Below are 19,075 nucleotides of genomic sequence, written 5' to 3' on the forward strand. Positions count from 1 at the left end.
ACTGAGCACACGCTAGGCACTCAGTTAATAATGAATGAAACGTTGCCTTCTGGAGAGCAGGAAACAAGCCTGTTATGTCTTTATATTTTGCTGGCCCTCTAGCAGAATCTCCTTTTGGAGGACATTCAGCAAGTATGTGACTTGACTGCTGTGCCTTTCAGCAGGGGAAATATAATCTCCCTGTTGCCCTATAAAGAATTGGCACCTAAACACCATGTTCCCAAGAAGTCTGTCAAGAAATCATTGTTGATAAATTGATTAGCCTCAAAGAAATTCTTAATTCCTTTCTGAAGTGTGCATCTGTCCTTCCACAGTGAAATTCATGGTCTGGCTGCCCAAGAAATTCTTTGGGGAACTGTGTAATTTGAGTATCTTCTTGATTGAGAAAATAAATAAACCAATAAAAACCGCAACCCAACAACGGAAACCCAATACCAAACCAGACCTTTGTGCTTAAGAACCTCATCTGCAAATCAATTTCGTGCCGCTGGGGTGGGGGGAGAGAGTGGGGCGGGGAGCGGGGGCGGGGGGGGGGGGGGAGAGTTGGGGGAGCTGGGAGGGAGACAGTGGGGGGTCGGCGGGGGGAGAGAGAGGATGCTTGTGTGTGTATGTCTCGTGCTCCACTTGAGGTAGGAGAAGCCAAGAAAAACCTGAAACACCGTTTTTCTGTTAGCCTATTCAACTGACAGCGAAGACTCCATAGGGTGGGGTGCAGTTAGGGAGGCGATGAGTTCAGGTAATGTTTGAGCACAGGAGAGTCAGAGGCTTGGCCAAATCCTTTTCAATATTTACATTCATTGGCGCTAAATCTGGCCCCTTCTCCCTTATTAGCTGTGGAAATTGGGAACATTTCTGAGCCTTAGTTTCCTCTTTTGTAAAATGGGCATGAAAACGATACCACCATTTAAATTTTGTACTCACAATGTGTAAATTTGTAAAGCGCTCAGGATATTCCCTGGCACACTAGTACTTAGCAAGAGCTTTAAGTAAGTAAAAGGCGATGACCTCGACTTCCACACTGCTAGCCTCCTGTAAGCCCCACCTGTACCAAAATACTGGAGACGCCGCAGTTTCGGGTTACAAGGTTTTCTGACCCATGCAATTATTTGTCTGCCGTCTGCTCGGCTAAAACTCGCTCAAACGATTTGGGATGCTGGCACTCTCCTCCTCGCCTCCTAGGTTCCCGATCCCAGTCCCCTGCCGCCTCAATCGCGGTGGGGGCGTGAATGGGGGAGGAGGACAAGCTGGTCTTCCTCCCCACCCCCAATCTTCGCGGCTCTGCGAAAGCCTTGGAAACCACTCGGCGGCTCTGTTCCTCCCTGGAACGCCCCCGGGGCGGGGCTCAGGGACCGCGCAGGCCCAGTGCAGCCGCCCCGCGCCTGCGCAGAGGAGCAGCTGAAGGAGGCGGGGGATTGGTATCCGAGCGAATGTGTGAGGGGAGGAGGCGTCCGGGCCGAGCGTGGTACTACGACGGGCGCGGGCCGGAGGGGGCGGGGGGATGCGCCGCGGCGGCGGCGGCGGTGGCGGCGGCGGCGCGGGCGCTGGGACTGGTGTTGAGGCGCCAGAGCAGCGGATCCCGGTCTCGCTGCCGCAGCAGCGCGGCTGTCGCGCGCGGCCTGAAGACGCCGTACCTTTTTGCTCCTCACCTTTTTTTTTTTTTTTTTTTAAATAACCGGAACCAATGAACGCAGCCGGGACCCAAGCCCCAGAGGCCGCCGGTGCCGACGGGACCAGACTGGCGCCGGGCAGGAGCTCGCGTCTGGGGTGGCGGGGGCGGCCCGAGGAGTCACAGGCGGCGGCGGCGCCTCTCGAAGCGGGCGAGTGGCCGGCGGCCCGGGCGCCGCCGCGCTTTCCCCCCGCTCCTCCTCCTCGTCCTCATCCCGCCACGACGTCCGGCCCGGCCTCGGGCTGGCTGCGGCGGCGGCTCTGGGCTCCGCTGCTGGTGCTCGGGCTGCTGGTGGCCGGCGCGGCGGACGGATGCGAGCTGGTGCCCAGAGACCTCCGCGGACGGCGGGCGGCAGGCTCTGCTGCGGCGGCCGCCTCCCCTGCCTCTGCCGCGGCGGCGGCGGCGGCGGCGGCGGGCGGCAGCTCGGTGCTCATGACAGGTGAGGGCCCGGAGGGCGGCGGGCGGGGCTCTGCCGGGTGCTGCGGGACCCCCATCTTCGGGAGGGGCCCGCGCCGCTCCCCGACGCCTGCAGTTCGACGGCCCGGGTCAGTGCGTGATGCCCGGACGCCAGCGCCCTGGTCGCTGCTTGGTCGCAGACTCCTGCACTCCGGATGCCTTCCGTCTCCCCCCTGACACCCCGCCCTCGCCAGAGCCTCTCGACGGCATTCGCTTCCCCGCCCTTAAGTCTGCTCCCCGGTGTTCCACGCTGAGCAATGCGGTGGTTTCTCTTCCGTGCTGCAGAAAGAGCCAGCAGGGTCTGCAGGGTACTGGGCTGATTTTTTTTTTTTAAGCTGCTAGAAGTAGTAAGCAGCAGCAATGCGGTATGGAGTCCGCCTCTGGTACTGCTTTTGCAAAGGCAGCTGGCAGCGAGTCTCACCGGTTCAAAGCCCGGCTGAGCAAAATGTCCCAGGGGAGACTGCTAGAGCGGCTTCTTTTGAGAGCCATAATACCTACTGGTATTAGTGGTTCCTTGTTAGTATGGCAAATCTCTAGTCTAATATGGATTTTTTTTTTTTCCTTTTGAGGATCGGGAGGAAGACCCTTTTAAAGGATGGGTAGATAGTATTTGCTGGTGGGAATGTCACGGTTCACAGGGTGCAGAAAGCTCAGCAGCTGATCAGCAAGATATCGAAAATTTACCAGTGCAGGATATTCGGTGCTTGTATTTGAGCAGCATAGTTTTTTTTTTTTTTTTTTTTTTTGAGCAGCATAGTTCTTACAGACTGTAACAGAACCTTTTAAAAATATGGAACGTTCTTGAAATTTGCGAACATGTATGGTAAGGTGAGGTAGAAAATTAAAGCTTTCTGTTGTCATGTGCTACTGATAGGTTGTGGTTTAAATAATGATGTGAAGGATCTTGAAATGATTTCTTTTGGAAAAGTAGTGGAGTTAAAGTCAGCTTTTTTTTGGGTGAACTTTATTTGTAAGTAATTTGAAAGTAATTTGTAGGTTTTCTATATAATTGCAGGACTAAAAAGGAAACAGTCAAGTGTAACAGTATGACCCATCATTAATTTAACCAAAGAGCTAGTGGAACAGGCGTTTGAAAGTTACTAACAGCTGCTGTGAGTGTTGCTCAGGAGGTAGAGTTGAGAGCAAAGCAGCTATTCTCTGGATTCTATGACAGGATGTTTACTATTCTAGAGAGGAGGGTGTTGGTAAACTTTCCAAGCTCTTTGGAAGTTTTATGAAACATAATGATCGGAATATTTAACTTGCTTTACCCTAAAACTTATCAGGCCCTTTAAATGGAACTTGAAGCATCAGATCTCCATGATTTTGATAAAAAGATTACAGAATGGTCAGTATTAGGAGTGTAATAGAGTTTGAGTGAGAGAATAGATTGGATACTTTTATGCTTGAATTACAGTAATCATTAAGAAGGTAGCAAGATAAAACTAGAATGTGGAGTTTTAATGCCTCATGCAGGAAGGAAGGAGGTGAAACTCCTTGGGTTTCTAGAAGCTCCAGGAGTGTGACTCTTGGTTTCTTGAGTAGAAAAGTTTGGTTAAAAAATAATTGGCTACTGTTTTATCAATATGTAGTTGGTAGAAGGGCATATGATTCAGAAAATTTAGAATTAACCGTTAACATTGTGTGTCATATAGATTACATCAGGAAAATTACTTAAGATGGGATTTTATTTTAATAAGTAGTTAATAATCCTTCTTTTTGAAGACTTAAGTTCCTCTGAGTTATTTATGGCATTGTGAAAAAGGCAAAGTGATTTGTATTGGATGAAAAGTATGATATATCACACAAAATGAGTTTGAGTGGTAGTGCTTTAAAGTAGGTTTACTAAAATAATACTAACCCTAGAATTTGTTTTAATATTCTTTCTCTTTGTTAGAATATTGATTTTGAAAAGTTGGACATTTCTGTTTAAACTTTAAGATAATCAAACTACACAATGCACAAGTTAAATTGTCATTTAATAAGTATGTAAATACAGTCAACGGAACTGGTTGCTGGGAAAAGGTAAATTGAAAGTCCACAAGAAGGTTAGAGAATATTGAAAATTTCATTGATTTATATGGTCTGTGTGGGGCTCCTTCCTATTCTTCTGATTGTATGAATAGTGCTGTCTTTTATGGTTTCTGTTTGTAAATGTTGTGCTAAACTCAGAACATAATTATTGCTATTGTATACTTCAGGAAGTAGAACCATAGACTGAACCAAAAAAACACTGTATTATCATAATCTAGTCAGTGGTAATGGATAGAAATGGAGTAGAGAGTTTCAGTAAGAAAACTAAGTTTTATGTGACTTTTGAAAGTGGAAAATTCTTATAAGAATTTGGAGACAGTTGTTCTCTCTGACTCTGTATTAATGATGTCATTTAACCATGAATTCTTAGTCGATCTGAAAATGACAGTCACTCTCTTCTTTTCAGATTAGTAGTTTAAATACTTCGCTTTAGCAACACCATGAGTTTTTCTCTTACTAATAAAGTCTAGAGAGCATTCTCTTCCATTGAAGTTTTCCTCTCAAGAGTTTTACTTCAGAGGTTTAGTGCATTTTAAGAACAAATTGCCTCTCAGTCATCTAGTGCGTGCTCAGTTTTGAGCAGGCAGGCAGGTGTTCTTTTAAAGAGAGTATATGTGCGTGTGTGCTCATTTGCTTCAGTCGTGTCTGACTCTTTGCAGCCCCGTAGACTGTAGCCCACCAGGCTCTGCTGTCCATGGCATTTTCCCAGCAGAAGTACTGGAATGGGTTGCCATTTCCTCCTCCAGAGGACCTTCCCGGACCCAGGGATCGAACCCCCCATCTCCTGCTTTGCAGGCGGATTCTTTACTGCTGAGCCACTGGGGAAGCCCTTGAAAGAGAGAGACTATGTCAAATCATCAGGATAAACAGACCCATTGTCGTAAGAATATTGATTTATATTTTCTTTCCTTTTTTTATATTACCTTTTTAGGATTTAGTGTGTGCAAATTTTTGATAAGATGAAACCGTTAAATGTTTACAATGCTTTGTAGTAAGGGTTTAAGTTATATATGTGTATATGTATTTAAGACATTAATAATAATTTTAATAACTGGATATATACTTAGGATTCTTTGAAAGCGATTTTGAAATTTAAAGCAATTTAGGGATGCACTTGTTGATTATAATCTAAAGCAGTGCTTGAATAATTTAAAACATCATGTTTTTTTCTCTTTTGCCTAACAGATTCACAGTCAATGACTTTATCCCAATCAAGTCTGAGTGATTGATCTCATCCAGATATGGTCCCTGAAAAACAGTTTATGAAAGGGCATTGACAGAGGGCGTATACATATATACACACACATATATGTATGTTTGTGTGTGCACACATAAACATATTGCATGTATATGGAACACAATTCTGGCAAAACATGCAGAACAATTGAAATATTAGAACATTTTCAGGGTCTTTGAATACAGATTTTATCTTTAAAAATATATGCTTCTGTCATTCTTTTATATTAATGTAACCCTTTTTAGTGTTTATATAAGGGTTTTAACTGTAATACTTTTCACTAGTTTGGCATACTACTAACAATATAAAATTCATATTTTTAAACATGTCTTTTGGAAGTATTAACATTTCATTGAAAAAAGTATTCTTTTTTGAAAGTATAATACCACTTAGAAGAGCCACGACTACTTTCTAATGTTAAACATATCTGTGTTGTAGGGCTTTCACTTAGATGAAAATATCTCACATGAGCATGATTGTCTTTGGGAAAACGTTAAACTTTGCTTTTTTCACCTTGCCTCCCTAACATTTACCCAGCAAATGCTGTCACTTTTTTGAAAATTAGCAGTTGGCTTGAGTGTAGTGTGTGTGTGTATATATATGTGTGTGTGTATATATATATATATATATATTACTCTGAGTAATATTTTGTGAATTTACACGTGTCAGTGGTTTCATTGTGACAGTAGTTAAATTCATAGTGTCGCTCACATAGTAGTAGAAAATGTTTTTATTCCTTTTGTGAAGTTACTCTTTTTGGATTTAGCTTAGGATTTCATGAAACCCCCTTTTGATGGCTAGCTCTTCTGCTGTATCCTTTTTTTCCTTTCCCATAGTTAACTTTTACCAATCCCTTTCTTTACTAGTCTTTGGCCATAGCTCTAGGTTGTTTTTTTCCTGATTGCAGAATTAAAGAATATACTCATATCCCTTTGATCTAGTGTATTCTGACCATTTAAGAATTGGTAGTAATCTCATTGGTCTGGAAACACTGCATTCCTTGGTGCTCTTTGAGAATACTGTGGCAGAACTGATTGGTCTCTGTTGGGAATCCCCTGGCACAGGAAAAACTCAGAGGGCCAGCTGGAAAAGTTAGTTCAGGATTTAGCTTAATTTTAACAGTAGGAGGATCCACACAAATTGTTTAATTTGCTAAAGACTTGCTTTGTGTCTGGATACATGCTAATATTTTAAGATTAATTAAGACTTTTGAGTAACTATAACAAGCATTTTAGATATTGCCCTGCTCATTGATAATAATGCAGCATGGAACACTTTATTTGTGTATATGGTAGCTAAAGTATAAACTCATTAAGCTAATGTTAAAATTAACAACTAATAATATGATTAGTTGATTAGCAAGCCATTTTTGATTTTTGCCAGAATTTGGACCTTACCTGATTAAGACCTACCTAGGAGATTACTTCTGAATTGATCAGATTTCATCAACCAAGCAATTATCACGTGTACGCAGAATACCACGTAGTCGCTAAGTCGTGTCCAGCTCTTTTGCAGCTCCATGGACTGTAGCCCTCCAGGCTCCTCTATTAATGGCATTTCTCAGGCAAGAATACTGGAGTGGATTGCCATCTCCTTCTCCAGGGGATCTTCCTGACACAGGAATTGAACCTGCGTCTCCTGCATTGGCAGGTGGACTCTTTACCGCTGAGCCACCAGGGGGGCACCAGGGAGGCCCACCACGTACAGGAACGGGAAACACAGAAAGGAAAGTAAGACGTTTGGGGTTGCCCGTTGGGAATAGTACTGTTACTTGGTGGTCAGTGTTTTGCTAAGTGCTTTATGTATAGCACTGTTCTTGATTGTGAAATTATTTCTGTTAGATAACTGCTTTCTTCATATAAAAGATGGGAAAATTGAAGCAGGATGATCTTAAGTAACTTGTCCAAGATCACAGTAAGTAGCAGAGTTATACACTGATGTGGGTTTCTCTGACTCCAAAGCTTTGTTTCTTAACTGGTATGTTGTATGCCTCATTATATACTCAAGTAGACATAATAATAGACTGTGATTAACTGTAACAGACTTCAAAATGTTGGAGAAAGTAAGGCTGCTGGAGACTGCCTTGGAGGAGGGTTGGATTTGAGCTTGACCTTGATCTATTATAGATAGGACTTCTTGGGGAGATGAGTGAAAAGGCTTTCAAGAGGGAGGTGTATACAAGAATAACTAACAAGTGAAATCGTTTTCTTTAATGTTTAAGCATGACTCAGACAGTAAAGAATCTGCCTGTGATGCCGGAGACCCGGTCCTGGGTGGGGAAGATCCCCTGGAGGAAGAAATGGCAACCTATTCCAGAATTCTTGCCTGAAAAATCCCATGGACAGAGGAGCGCAGAGTCAGATGCAAATGAGTGACTAATACTGATAGGGTGTATGTAGAATAGTAGAAATGCAGGGAGAAAGAAGGTTTTGCCAAATTATCAAGAACTTTAATTTTCTCTAATGTCAGGGCTTCCCTGATAACTCGGTTGGTAAAGAATCCCCCTGCAATGCAGGAGACACCAGTTTGATTCCTGGGTTGGGAAGATCCACTGGAAAAGGAAAAGGCTACCCATTCCAGTATTCTTGGGCTTCCCTTGTGGCTCAGCTGATAAAAAACCCACCTGCAGTACAGGAGATGGGGTTTGATCCCTGGGTTGGGAAGATCCCCTGGAGAACGGAAAGGCTACCCACTCCAATATTCCGGCCTGGAGAATTCCATGGACTATATAGTCCGTGGGGTCACAAAGAGTCGGACATGACTGAGTGACTTTCACTTAATATTCTCTAGTTTATTTCCTGGCTATTGAAATGTCAAGACATCTAAAATTGGGGTATGCACCCATATGCTGGGGAGTATGGAAAGCCACAGGGAAGTTTTGATACATTTTCTTGGTATATTCATTTTACTAATATTTTGAAAGCAAACATTAAATATTTAATAGTAATTTGAAACAATAATACTAAATATGTGTAGGTTATGGAAAAAATAGATTTATTATAAATTTTGAGGTTGAACAAAAGGCTTAAAAATGTATCTCGAGCTTTCAGAATGTTTTGTTCATGAACTGAGTGCTAAATCTATCATCCTGTCAGGGGTTGAGAAGCCCTGTGGTTTTTAAACATGGGAGTGACATGACCTCAGTGTTTGAAAAGCTAAGTATGGGTGGATGGAAGTGGGGAGATAAGAGAGATAAATAAAGAGGCCAATTAGTAAGCTATATAGAAGTGGAGGTCTTGAGAGTTTAAATGATGCAGTGACTATGAGAATGTTTAAAGGAAATTTTATAAAATTTAATGTTAGATTAGAAAGGAATCTATTCATAGGAAGTCTGAGAAATAAAAGTTACCTTTAATTTTTAAATTTCTAGAGCTTGTAAAATGATTTAAATTGGTACAAGTCCTTGAAAGTTAGGCAAGAAGAAATCCTTGGTTGTAGAGGGTCTTCTTTATTCCAAAATATGCCTTTTTAATATAACATTATTTTTGTATATGATTGGACTTATGTGTTGATTTCCTAAGTATTTATATGAAATTTTTTAGTATTCTGTATTTAGGAATGAATGTTTATTCCTTAACAAAGGATAACTTTATAGATTGAACTAACATTACAATGCTTCAGAGTTGAACCTCCCACCCAACCTCCTTCAATGAATAACAGTGCCTCAGAGTACTGTCATATTGTTTCAGAATTAACTTTTGAGTTTCATTGTGTGAATTACACATTTGATCACATGCCAGATCTAAATGATTTGTTCTTTTCTGTATTCTTCCAGATCTTTATATTAGTAGGTTTTAGATACTCAATCCTTCTTGACACTTGCTAATCCTACCTTCAGCAACTATTCTTGACTGGTTTCACTGTTGCAGATTTAAGGGTGGTTCTCTCCTAAGCCTCTGTGCCCAGTCCTGTGTTCCTCTGGTCTAGCTGAACATTTCCTCCTCAGAGAACTTCATTACTAGGAAAGGTCTACATTGGGGGGTGGGGAACCCCAAGCCAATGATTGGTTTGACTTTTGGCTTTATTTCATTTGGCCCTTGAGGTGATACTGCACAGTTATCATAGTTGCGGTCCTGAGAGTAATTTCCTTTTCTGCTAGGCTTCATCAGCCATCTGGACTGAAATGAAACAACTTTTAGGATTAAGGCTAAGATTAGTTGTAGAGCAGTGCCTTTTCAGTGTTTTCTTAAGATAGTGGCAACCTCCCCACCCCAGGACCAGGGAGCTTGAGTATGACAAAGAGAGGTTACTTGGACTGATTCATTTCAAAACCAAGTGCCTGTGTCTGTCCCAGTATTTCTTTCTAATGAATTTGTGTTTTTGTGTGCTTCTGGATCTTAGCTTCTGTTATTTGCAATTTACTTTTTTCCTATAGTCATTTTCATTTTCTGTACCTCTCTTTGATTTTCCTAAATGTGACGTTATATGGAACTGAAAATGTTGAAGACATTTTACAGAATTAAATTAACATTTAAAACTATTTGAATTGAATATCTTATTTGTGTAATTAAAAAATACTGAGAAACCTCATCACAAACCCCCACATTAATGAAGATGATTTATAATTGTTTTTTAAGTGATTCTCAATAATTGAAAAAGGTTTTTAAATCCTGACTTGATTTTTTTTCCCCTGCTATTCACAGTGTACATGTTATTGCACTCATGTTTTCTTTACACTGTTGTTTTTCTTTCCTTTCAAAAATATATGATGTTGAGTAATAGATAATCTTAGTTCCCATCCTTTTTTATTCCTATTCTCCAGCAATAAATCTTTTAACTTTTCCATTCGTGACAAATACATTATTTCCCCTATGTTTTCCTGCTTTCTGTCATCTTCAGCTGTTTCTACTTTGTCACACAGCTTCAGACTGTATTAATCCTTGATGTTTCCTCCTCCTATGTTTCTGGGTACCAAATTAAAAAAAGAAAACAAAAGAACGACTTGAAACCTTTGTCCAGCTGTGGTTTAGGCATCCTCTGCTGTCTCTGGGTTGCTGTGCGTGTAGGCCTCTAGAGCCCTGGTGAGGGAGGGCGCCTGCCTCCCCTGCCTTGGACGCGCGAGGTCTTAGCCACTGGACTGCCAGCGACTCCCCTCCCCTGCTGTTTCTTGAATTTGCCTTTTAAAATATACCTTGTGCTCTGCATCCAGTGTTTGATTCTAGTTCTGTCAAAATGGATTCTAAAAAAAACCCATAGAGGCCAAAAATGAGAAAGTCAGACTTCAGTGAATGTGTGCGTTCACATAAGTTTTGAACATTTTTAAGTGACTGTTTTGTGCCAGACATGATACAAAGAACTGGGGATATAGAATTTGACCATTTTTATTGTTGCAAAAACAATGTAGACTTGAAAATTGCCAGAGTGTTGCATAATTTTAAAAAATGTTATAAATGTTATATCATTTTTAAAAATTGAGGTATCGATGTTCAATAGTGTATAAGTTTCAGGTGTAGAGCACAGTGATTCACAATTTTTAAAGGTTATACTCCATTTATAGTTATTGTAACATATTGGCTGTGTTCCCTCTGTATGCTTGTAGCTTATTTATTTTATGCATAGTAGTGTGTACCTCTTAATTCCTCACCCCTTTCTTGCCCCTCCCCACTTCTGTCTCCCCATTGGTGACCATTAGTTCTCTATACCTATGAGTCTCTCGTTTTTTTGTAACATTCACTAGTTTTGTTTTTTAAAATTCCACAAATAAGTGATACCATCCAGTATTTGTCTTTCTCTGTCTGCCTTATTTCACTTAGCATAAGTGGCAAAATTTTGTTCTTTTTTATGGCTGAGTAGTATACCAGTGTGTATGTATATATGTGTATGTGTGTATACATGCTGCATCTTCTTTATTCATTCTTCTGTTGGTGGACACTTAAGTTGCTTCATATCTTGATAATTATAAATAATGCTGCTGTGAACACTTGGGTGCATATATCTATTTGAATTAGTGTGTTTTTTTAATGTACATATGTGTGAAATTCCTAGATCATATGGTAGCTCTAGTTTTAGTTTCTGAAAAATCTCCGTACTGTTTTCCACTGTACCCACACCAGTGTGCATTCCCACCAACAGTCTCAGAGGGTTCCCTTTTCTCCACATCCTTGTCAGCATTTGTCATTTGTATTCTTTCTGATGATAGCCTTTCTTAATAGATACCTCATTCATAATGGGGTGATATCTCTTTATAGCTTTAATTTGCATTTCTCTGATGATTAATGATGTTGAGGACCTTGTCATATGCCCATTGGCCATCTGCCTGTCTTCTGGAAGAACGTCTATTCAGGTCTTCTGCCCATTTTTTAATTGGGTTGTTTGCTTTCTTGATATTGAGTTTTATGAGCTGTTTATGTTGGATGTTCACCTGTTGTTGGTCATAGCGTTTGCGAATATTTTCTCTCATTTAGTAGGTTGTCTTTTTGTTTTGTTGATTGTTTCCTTTTCTGGGCAAAAGTTTTTTAAGTTTAATTTGGAACCATTTGATTATTTTTGGTTTTATTTCTTTTGCTTTAGAGGACAGAGCCAGAAATTATTGCTATAATTTATGTCAAATTCTTCTAGGACTTTATGATTTCTGGTCATACACTTCGATATTTAATCTATTTTGAATTTATTTTGTACATGGTGTTAGGGAATGTTCCAATTTCAGTCTTTTTACTTGTAGCTGTCTGGTTTTCCTAGCACTGCTTATTGTAGAGACTGTCTTTTCTCTATTGCATGTTCTTGCCTCCCTTGTTGTAGATTGACCATAAGTGTGTGGGTTTATTTCTGGACTCCCAGTTCTGTCGTGTTGATCCATGTGTCTGTTTTTAATGCCAGTGCCGTACTGTTTTGGTCACTGTATCTCTGTAGTATAATCTGAAGTCAGATGCCTCCAACTCTGTTCTTTCTCAAGATTGTTTTGGCTATTTGGGATCTTTTATGTTTCCATACACCTTTTAAAACTACTTGTTCTAATTCTGTGAAAAATGCCCTTGGTGTCTTGATAGAGATTGCAGTGAATTTGTAATTGCCTTGGGTAGTACAGTCATTTTAATAGTATTAATTCATCTAATCTAAACCATGAACACAGTGTATCTTACCATTTGTTTGTATTGTCTTCAATTTTCTTTCATCAGTCTTACAGTTTTTTGAGTGCAAGTCTTTTACCTTCACAGGTAGATTTCATCCTAGGTATTTTATTTTTTTGATGTTATTGTGAATGGGATTGCCTCTTTAATTTCTCTTTCTGATAGTGTCTTGTTAGTCTGTAGAAATGCAACAGATGTCTGTGTATTTGTTTTTTAAAAGGAAAAGATTATATATAGTAGCTTATTTAATAGCATGCCTGCATTTATTAAAAATATCTGTTAGAATATTTGTTACAGGTGCTTGTTATACATTTGCGGTATTAAGAATAAGTCTCCCCCTTTTTTGGGAAAAGTTATATAAATAAATGTTCTTTTTTGTTTACTCTTTTTTGTGTTACTTTTATCCTTTATTAACAAAGAAACTAAAAAATGCAAGCAAACAAAAAGCTTCCGTGGGTTTTATGTGCCACTCACCAAGGATTAATAAACTATCAATCCTTCCTGTTTTTCCAGGAGGGGATATACCACTAAAAAGGTGATGCTCCATTGTGATGGAGGTATTTGAACTTTAGGCTATGTACTATATTTAATAGAATTACAAAGATGGAGTTCCTAACTTTGATTTGGTGAGGTGGGCTATTAATGAAGATGTTCCTGCTTCCCCACAGTAGAGGTATATCCTTACTGAGAATATATGAGAGTTTACCAGATATGGAAATTTGTAGTGGTGTGAGAGGCATAAGCTGAGTGGAATGGGACATGACTCTGGTCATGGACATTGACATTTGAGAATGCTAAATGGAGATTGTGAATTACCAGATACCCAAGATGGCAGTCAGCTGTGAGCCAGCTTGTAGTGTATCAACATTTGTATTTGAATGTGAGATTTAAATTTATACCTGGCATTTGTGTATTTTATCTCACCTAAACTTACAGAAGCCTTGTGAAATTATTGTCTTCTCTGTGATAATTATTCCACATAATGGAGAGATTTAGGATTGCTTTCAAATAGTTTATACCTTAAAAATCCTCCAGTGCCAAGGATTTTTATGATAAAGCCCAGGGTGTGATTGGAAGTGAATTAGAAAAAGAGGCTGGAGAAGTAGCAGAATTAAATTTTCTGATTAATGTTAAATTCTAGATCTTTATTGTTCAAGGAATTTTATAAATTCCTTCTTCATTTATCTTTGGTTCAGTTTGGTTCAGTTGCTCAGTTGTGTCCAACTCTTTGCAACCCCATGAGCTGCAGCATGCCAGGCTTCCCTCCTGGAGCCTACTCAAACTCATGTCCGTTGCACTGGTGATGCCATCCAACCATCTCATCCTCTGTTGCCCCCCTTCTCCCTTCTCCTCCTGCCTTTAGTCTTTCTCAGCATCAGGGTCTTTTCCAATGAGTTGGTTCTTTGCATCAGGTGACCAAAGTATTGGAGTTTCAGCTTCAGCAACAGTCCTACCAATGAATATTTGGGGCCGATTTCCTTTAGGATAGACTGGTTGGATCTCCTTGCAGTCCAAGGGACTCGCAAGAGTCTTCTCCAAAACCACAGTTCAAAAGCATCCATTCTTTGGCGCTCAGCTTTGTTTACAGTCCAACTCTCATCCATACATGACTACTGGAAAAATCATAGCTTTGACTAGATGGACAGTTGTTGGTAAAATAATGTCTCTGCTTTTTAATATTTAGTCTAGGTTGGTCATAGCTTTTCTTCCAAAGAGCAAGCATCTTTTAATTTCATGGCTGCAATCACCATCTGCAATGATTTGGAGCCCCCCAAAATAAAGTCTCCCACTGTTTCCATTGTTTCCCCATCTGTTTGCCATGAATTGATGGAACCGGATGCCATGATCTTAGTTTTCTGAATGTTGAGCTTTAAGCCAACTTTTTCACTCTCCTCTTTCACTTTCATCAAGCGGCTCTTTAGCTCTTCTTCGCTTTCTGACATCAGGGTCATGTCACCTGCATATCTGAGGTTATTGATATTTCTCCCGGCAATCTTGATTCCAGCTTGTGCTTCATCCAGCCCAGCATTTCGCATGATGTACTCTTCATATAAGTTAAATAAGCAGAGTGACAATATGCAGCCTTGACGTACTCCTTTTCTGATTTGGAACCATTCTGTTGTTCCATGTCCAGTTCTAACTGTTGCTTCTTGACCTGCATACAGATTTCTCCAGAGGCAGGTCAGGTGGTCTGGTATTCCCATCTCTTGGAAAGTTTTCCAGTTTGTTGTGATCCACACAGTCAAAGGCTTTGGCATTATCTTTGGTAAATAACCAATTTTTCCTTCCTTAAAGTTTTGCTATTAAATATTCTGAGCTCTTAAAAGTGCTCATTTAAAATGTACATTTCTAGGGCTTAAGACAAAGAACTTTAAAAAAAAAATTGGTATTTTCAATAAGTGGGTATTTCCTGTTTGTGCTTTGCTTTCATGGCTATTCTTTAAGGATGAAATGTAATTTTTAAGAAGCATAGCATTTTATATCTTGAATTTTTATTTGGGCCATAAGTCAGTTTCAGCTTTTGTGAAGAGTAATTAAGAGCATAATCTCTAAACTATGGCATGATTTCCTGGGCTTGAGAATCAGACTGACAGTGGTATTGTAACTTAGGGTAATGGTTTAATCTATTAGTACCTAAATTTCCTTATCTCTAAAATGGGTTTTAAAGCACCAATGAGTTGATCTATGTAGAAGAGTGCTTAGAGTGTGGCAAGTGTAAGTGTTCAGTTATTGTTGATTTTTTTTTTTAATCTATAGAGAGAGATGTAGGAAAGTTGTAGAAATGTGTAGTGATATATTACATATTGTTAAGATGTTTTACATACATTTAGAAAAGTAAGAAGATGTAGTTTGAGTCACTTCTGTAATCTCAACAACCATTAAAGGCCTGTTCTCCCGTCGCTAAGTCATGTCCCACTCTGCGACCCCGTGAACTGCATCATGCCAGGCTTCCTGTCCTTCATGGCCTGAGATTAGTTAATAGTTTGTAGAAATAGAAAACAGCATAGACAGAGATTGAGGAGCACCATGGTATTTTTAAGAAGTTGGTTGTATTGTTTGTTTGAGTTGTTCTGTACCTTTGTTTTGTATAATAAAAAGATCTAAAGCATGTAACAGTTGAAATATCAGTCTTAAAAATCGTAAATTTCCGAGTGTAAAGATTTATTACAGGAAGTTTAGAGCATGTTGAAAATTATAGTTAACGTATCTACCTCAGTAACTAGAAATAATAATTGTAGCATCAGTTACAACCTTTTAAAGATCTGTATGTATATTTACGTATATTTAATAATAGGCTCATAGAATGATTTTTTTCTTAATGTGAAATTAATAAGTATTTAAATGTTAAGTATATAACAGGCATATGATAAATATTAGGGACATAATGATGAACAAGATTCATGAGGTCCTTGTCCCAATGGAGCCTGCATTTTGTTTGGGGAGATAGGGAAAAAAATAGTTAATTAGAAATGCCATGAAGGAGTGAAAGAGACAGAAGACAGAAAATAACATGGATGGTGTGGGGATACCTATCAATTTAGGTAAGCTGGTTAGGGAAGGCTTCTGAGAAGGTCACATTTAAGGTGACATCTGAAGGATAGTGGAGAGCCAAGACTGTGAAGGATTGGGATGACCATTCTGCACAGGGGCAATAGAATGGACAAAGACCTTGAGGCAAGAAAATCTGAATTGTCTGAAGAAGTGAGAGAGTATTATTTTGACTGGGCATCTCGAAGGGAGGAGGAGAGTAGCGTGTGATCCGACTGTGTAAGCAAGAAGGACCAGATGGCACAGAGCCTCATAGACCTTGTTTGAAGTTTATCAGCGGGTGACAGGAAGCAACTGAAGCACTTGAAGGAGAAGAGTGAAGTGATAGGATTTATTTTTGTTTGGCCTGATGTGTGTGTATTTTATACTGTGAAAAGAATGCTTAACATAAAATTTGTCATTTTAACCATTTTTAAGTGTACAGTTCAGAAGTGTTAAGTGTATTTGCTACCATTCTACCTTATTTTTGTGAATTTGACTACATTAGATAGGTCTTGTAAGTGGAATTATGTAGTATTTGTCTTGCTGTGACTAGCTTATGTCACTTAGCATAGGGTCCTCACGGTTCATCCTTTTTGTGTATGATACAGAATTTCCTTCCATCTGAAGGCTGAATAATATTCCAGTGTATGTTTATACTGCACTTTTTAAAAAGAGTCTTGTTTTTTGGCTGTGGGTGGGTCCTCGTGGCCGCACGTGGGTCTTCTCTAGGTGTGGCTTCTCTTGTTGGGGGCACGGGCTGTATGTGCCTCGGCTTCGGTAGCTACAGCGTGTGGGGTCAGTAGTTGGAGGCTTGTGGGCTTAGTTGCTCTGTGGCAACTAAGGATCTTCCTGGGTTAGGGATCGAACTGATGTCGTTTGCGTTGAAAGGTGAATTTTTAACCAGAGAAGCCCTCTACTGCATTTTTTTTTTTTTTTTTTTAATATTCTTTCATCTGTTGGTTTTACCTCTTGGCTATTGTGAACAGTGCTGCTGTGATTGTGGGTATGCAAATAGCTCTTTGAGACTCTGGTTTCAATTTTTTTGGATGTGTGTGTGTATATATATATATTAGTGTTTTGAGAAAACTAAACTTTTTTTCTTTTCTATGGTGGTTTCTTTTCTTTTGCACTCTTTCCTGTGGTGGTTGTACCATTTTACAATCCCAGCAGTACAGCATGTGTTCAGTTGCTCCATGATTTATATTTTAAAGATTTCTTTGGCTGCTCTTTGGGGAATGAATTGTTGGGAGCGAGAGTGTCCACAGGGAGATTGACTAGGAGAGTAATGAGAGTTAATAAAGGCCTGGACTAGGATGATAGGAGAAAAGGGTTAACGAGATATTTTGGAACTAGAATTGATTTGACTTGCTGATAGATTGGAAAGCAGGGATAACTGTTAGATTGGTAGCTTCAAGGTTCCTAATGACGTCTGAAATGCTAATACTGGTAGAAAAGTTTCCCAGAGCCCTCAATGTATTTCTTCTCATGCCTCATAGGTCAGGCCTGGGTTATTGGACAATGGAAATAGGATTTCCCTTGTTTAGAACAATCAGGATTCATTGTCCCAGGGCTAGGGGAGTGGCCCACCCTCCTGAGCACATTGCTGGCCCATATTTGAACAAAATGGAGGTTGTCTTAGGAAGGAAGAAGAGAGGGAGTGACACATAAGTAATTAGCTTTGTGAGCTTTGTGGGTTTTGGGAAAGCCTCTTGACCTCTTTGCTTCATTTGTAAAATGAGAGTATAACTATCTCACAGAGATGTTTTGAAGACTAAATAAACAGTGTATTTAAAATGTTTAACAAGGAATAACTTCTCAACAAATGTCATTTTCTTTGTGTGATTCTTCCTCCCACCCCCACCATCTTGTTTTGGACTTTGTATTTCCTTTAATTATACTACTGTTTTTTGACCAGCCAAACTCAAACTCTGAGAATTACATTTCACCTTTCCCCCACTCCTTTCATTCTTATTGCTACCACAGTGGTTCTGAACTCAATCATTTGTGTTAGAGGAAGCAATAAGTTTATAACTCATCTTGTATTCTCTTGTATTCTAGTTTCATTCATAAAAATTATTATTTTTTGATTATACCAAAATAAATTTAAACTTGTTTTGAAATTCATAATGGACACAAACTCCTAATCTTCTGCGTGTTATAAATATACTCCACCAAAATTAGGCTAATTCTTCTTCTTTGAAACCCATCTTTATTTCCTCCTTTATTCTTTTCCTTACATGTTTCCCTCATGCTGGAGTGTTCTCTCAGTCTCTTAAGGTCCATTCTAAATATTTGTTTATTCAATCAGTAAATATTACAATATTCTGTGTTCAGCGCACTGTTTTAAGAGTTGGAGATTCAATGGTAGGCAAAAGATGTGGTTCCTGCGCTTCTGTGTTTCTTTAGTCATAAAGTATTTTCAGAGTCATCGTCAATTTGCAGACATGACTTCTACCTTGAAACTTTCTTAACAGATTCTTTATACCCTTATTGCAATTCTTGCAGGCAATATCTGTCTACTTACATTGTGTTACAGTGGTTTTTCTTTCTTTTTTGACTCAGTTGAGAGGCATCTGTTATGGTGTCTTTCTCTTAAAAGTTGTATCATAGTCTTGTAAATGCTTTTTGACTTGAAACTTTGTCTCTGTAATCTGTTACAGTTGATTCTTTACATCTGTATAGTGATCTATGGTTTACAAATATCACTTTGCTACATTATGGTCTAGCACTTTAAAATATATGCATAGTTAGTCTGGAATACTGTATGATTTAATCATTGATACCTGATCTAACATGTATTTGATATTGATTTGTTTATTTGATATTGATATTTCAATATCAATTTGATAATGAAAAGTTTTGTGTATCAAGTATTTTTGGGCAGGATTATAGTACATCTTTATTTGTGCCTGTAACTTCTAGTGGAAAAAGGTTAACAGGATTAGCTTTGCTTTTCATTTTTAAAAACTGAGCAGTTATAATTAATATGTTACTCAGCTGTCTTAACTCTTGAACTCTTTAGTTGATAATTTCACATCTTTTTGAAAGAGTTTAGGGAAATTAAAATGATGTGGTTATTAAAAA

At 39.4% G+C, this 19,075-nt stretch overlaps 1 protein-coding gene across 3 annotated transcripts in view; it reads left to right on the top strand.

The window, feature by feature from the left end:
- Positions 1-1,485: 1,485 nt before the first annotated feature.
- The window catches only part of STIM2 (stromal interaction molecule 2), a 163,618-nt gene continuing 146,028 nt past the window's right edge, over positions 1,486-19,075 (top strand). The window contains exon 1 of one of the 3 annotated variants that reach the window (XM_065907438.1): positions 1,486-2,105. In XM_065907438.1, coding sequence (XP_065763510.1) covers positions 1,682-2,105 — 424 coding nt within the window. In that variant the 5' untranslated portion in view covers positions 1,486-1,681. Of the gene's footprint in view, positions 2,106-4,961; positions 5,037-19,075 lie in introns of those variants that run through there. The other 2 variants (XM_065907439.1, XM_065907440.1) reach the window with 2 other exon arrangements.

The sequence above is a fragment of the Muntiacus reevesi genome, chromosome 16, assembly GCF_963930625.1.
Source record: "Muntiacus reevesi chromosome 16, mMunRee1.1, whole genome shotgun sequence".
In the NCBI taxonomy this organism is placed as follows: domain Eukaryota; kingdom Metazoa; phylum Chordata; class Mammalia; order Artiodactyla; family Cervidae; genus Muntiacus; species Muntiacus reevesi.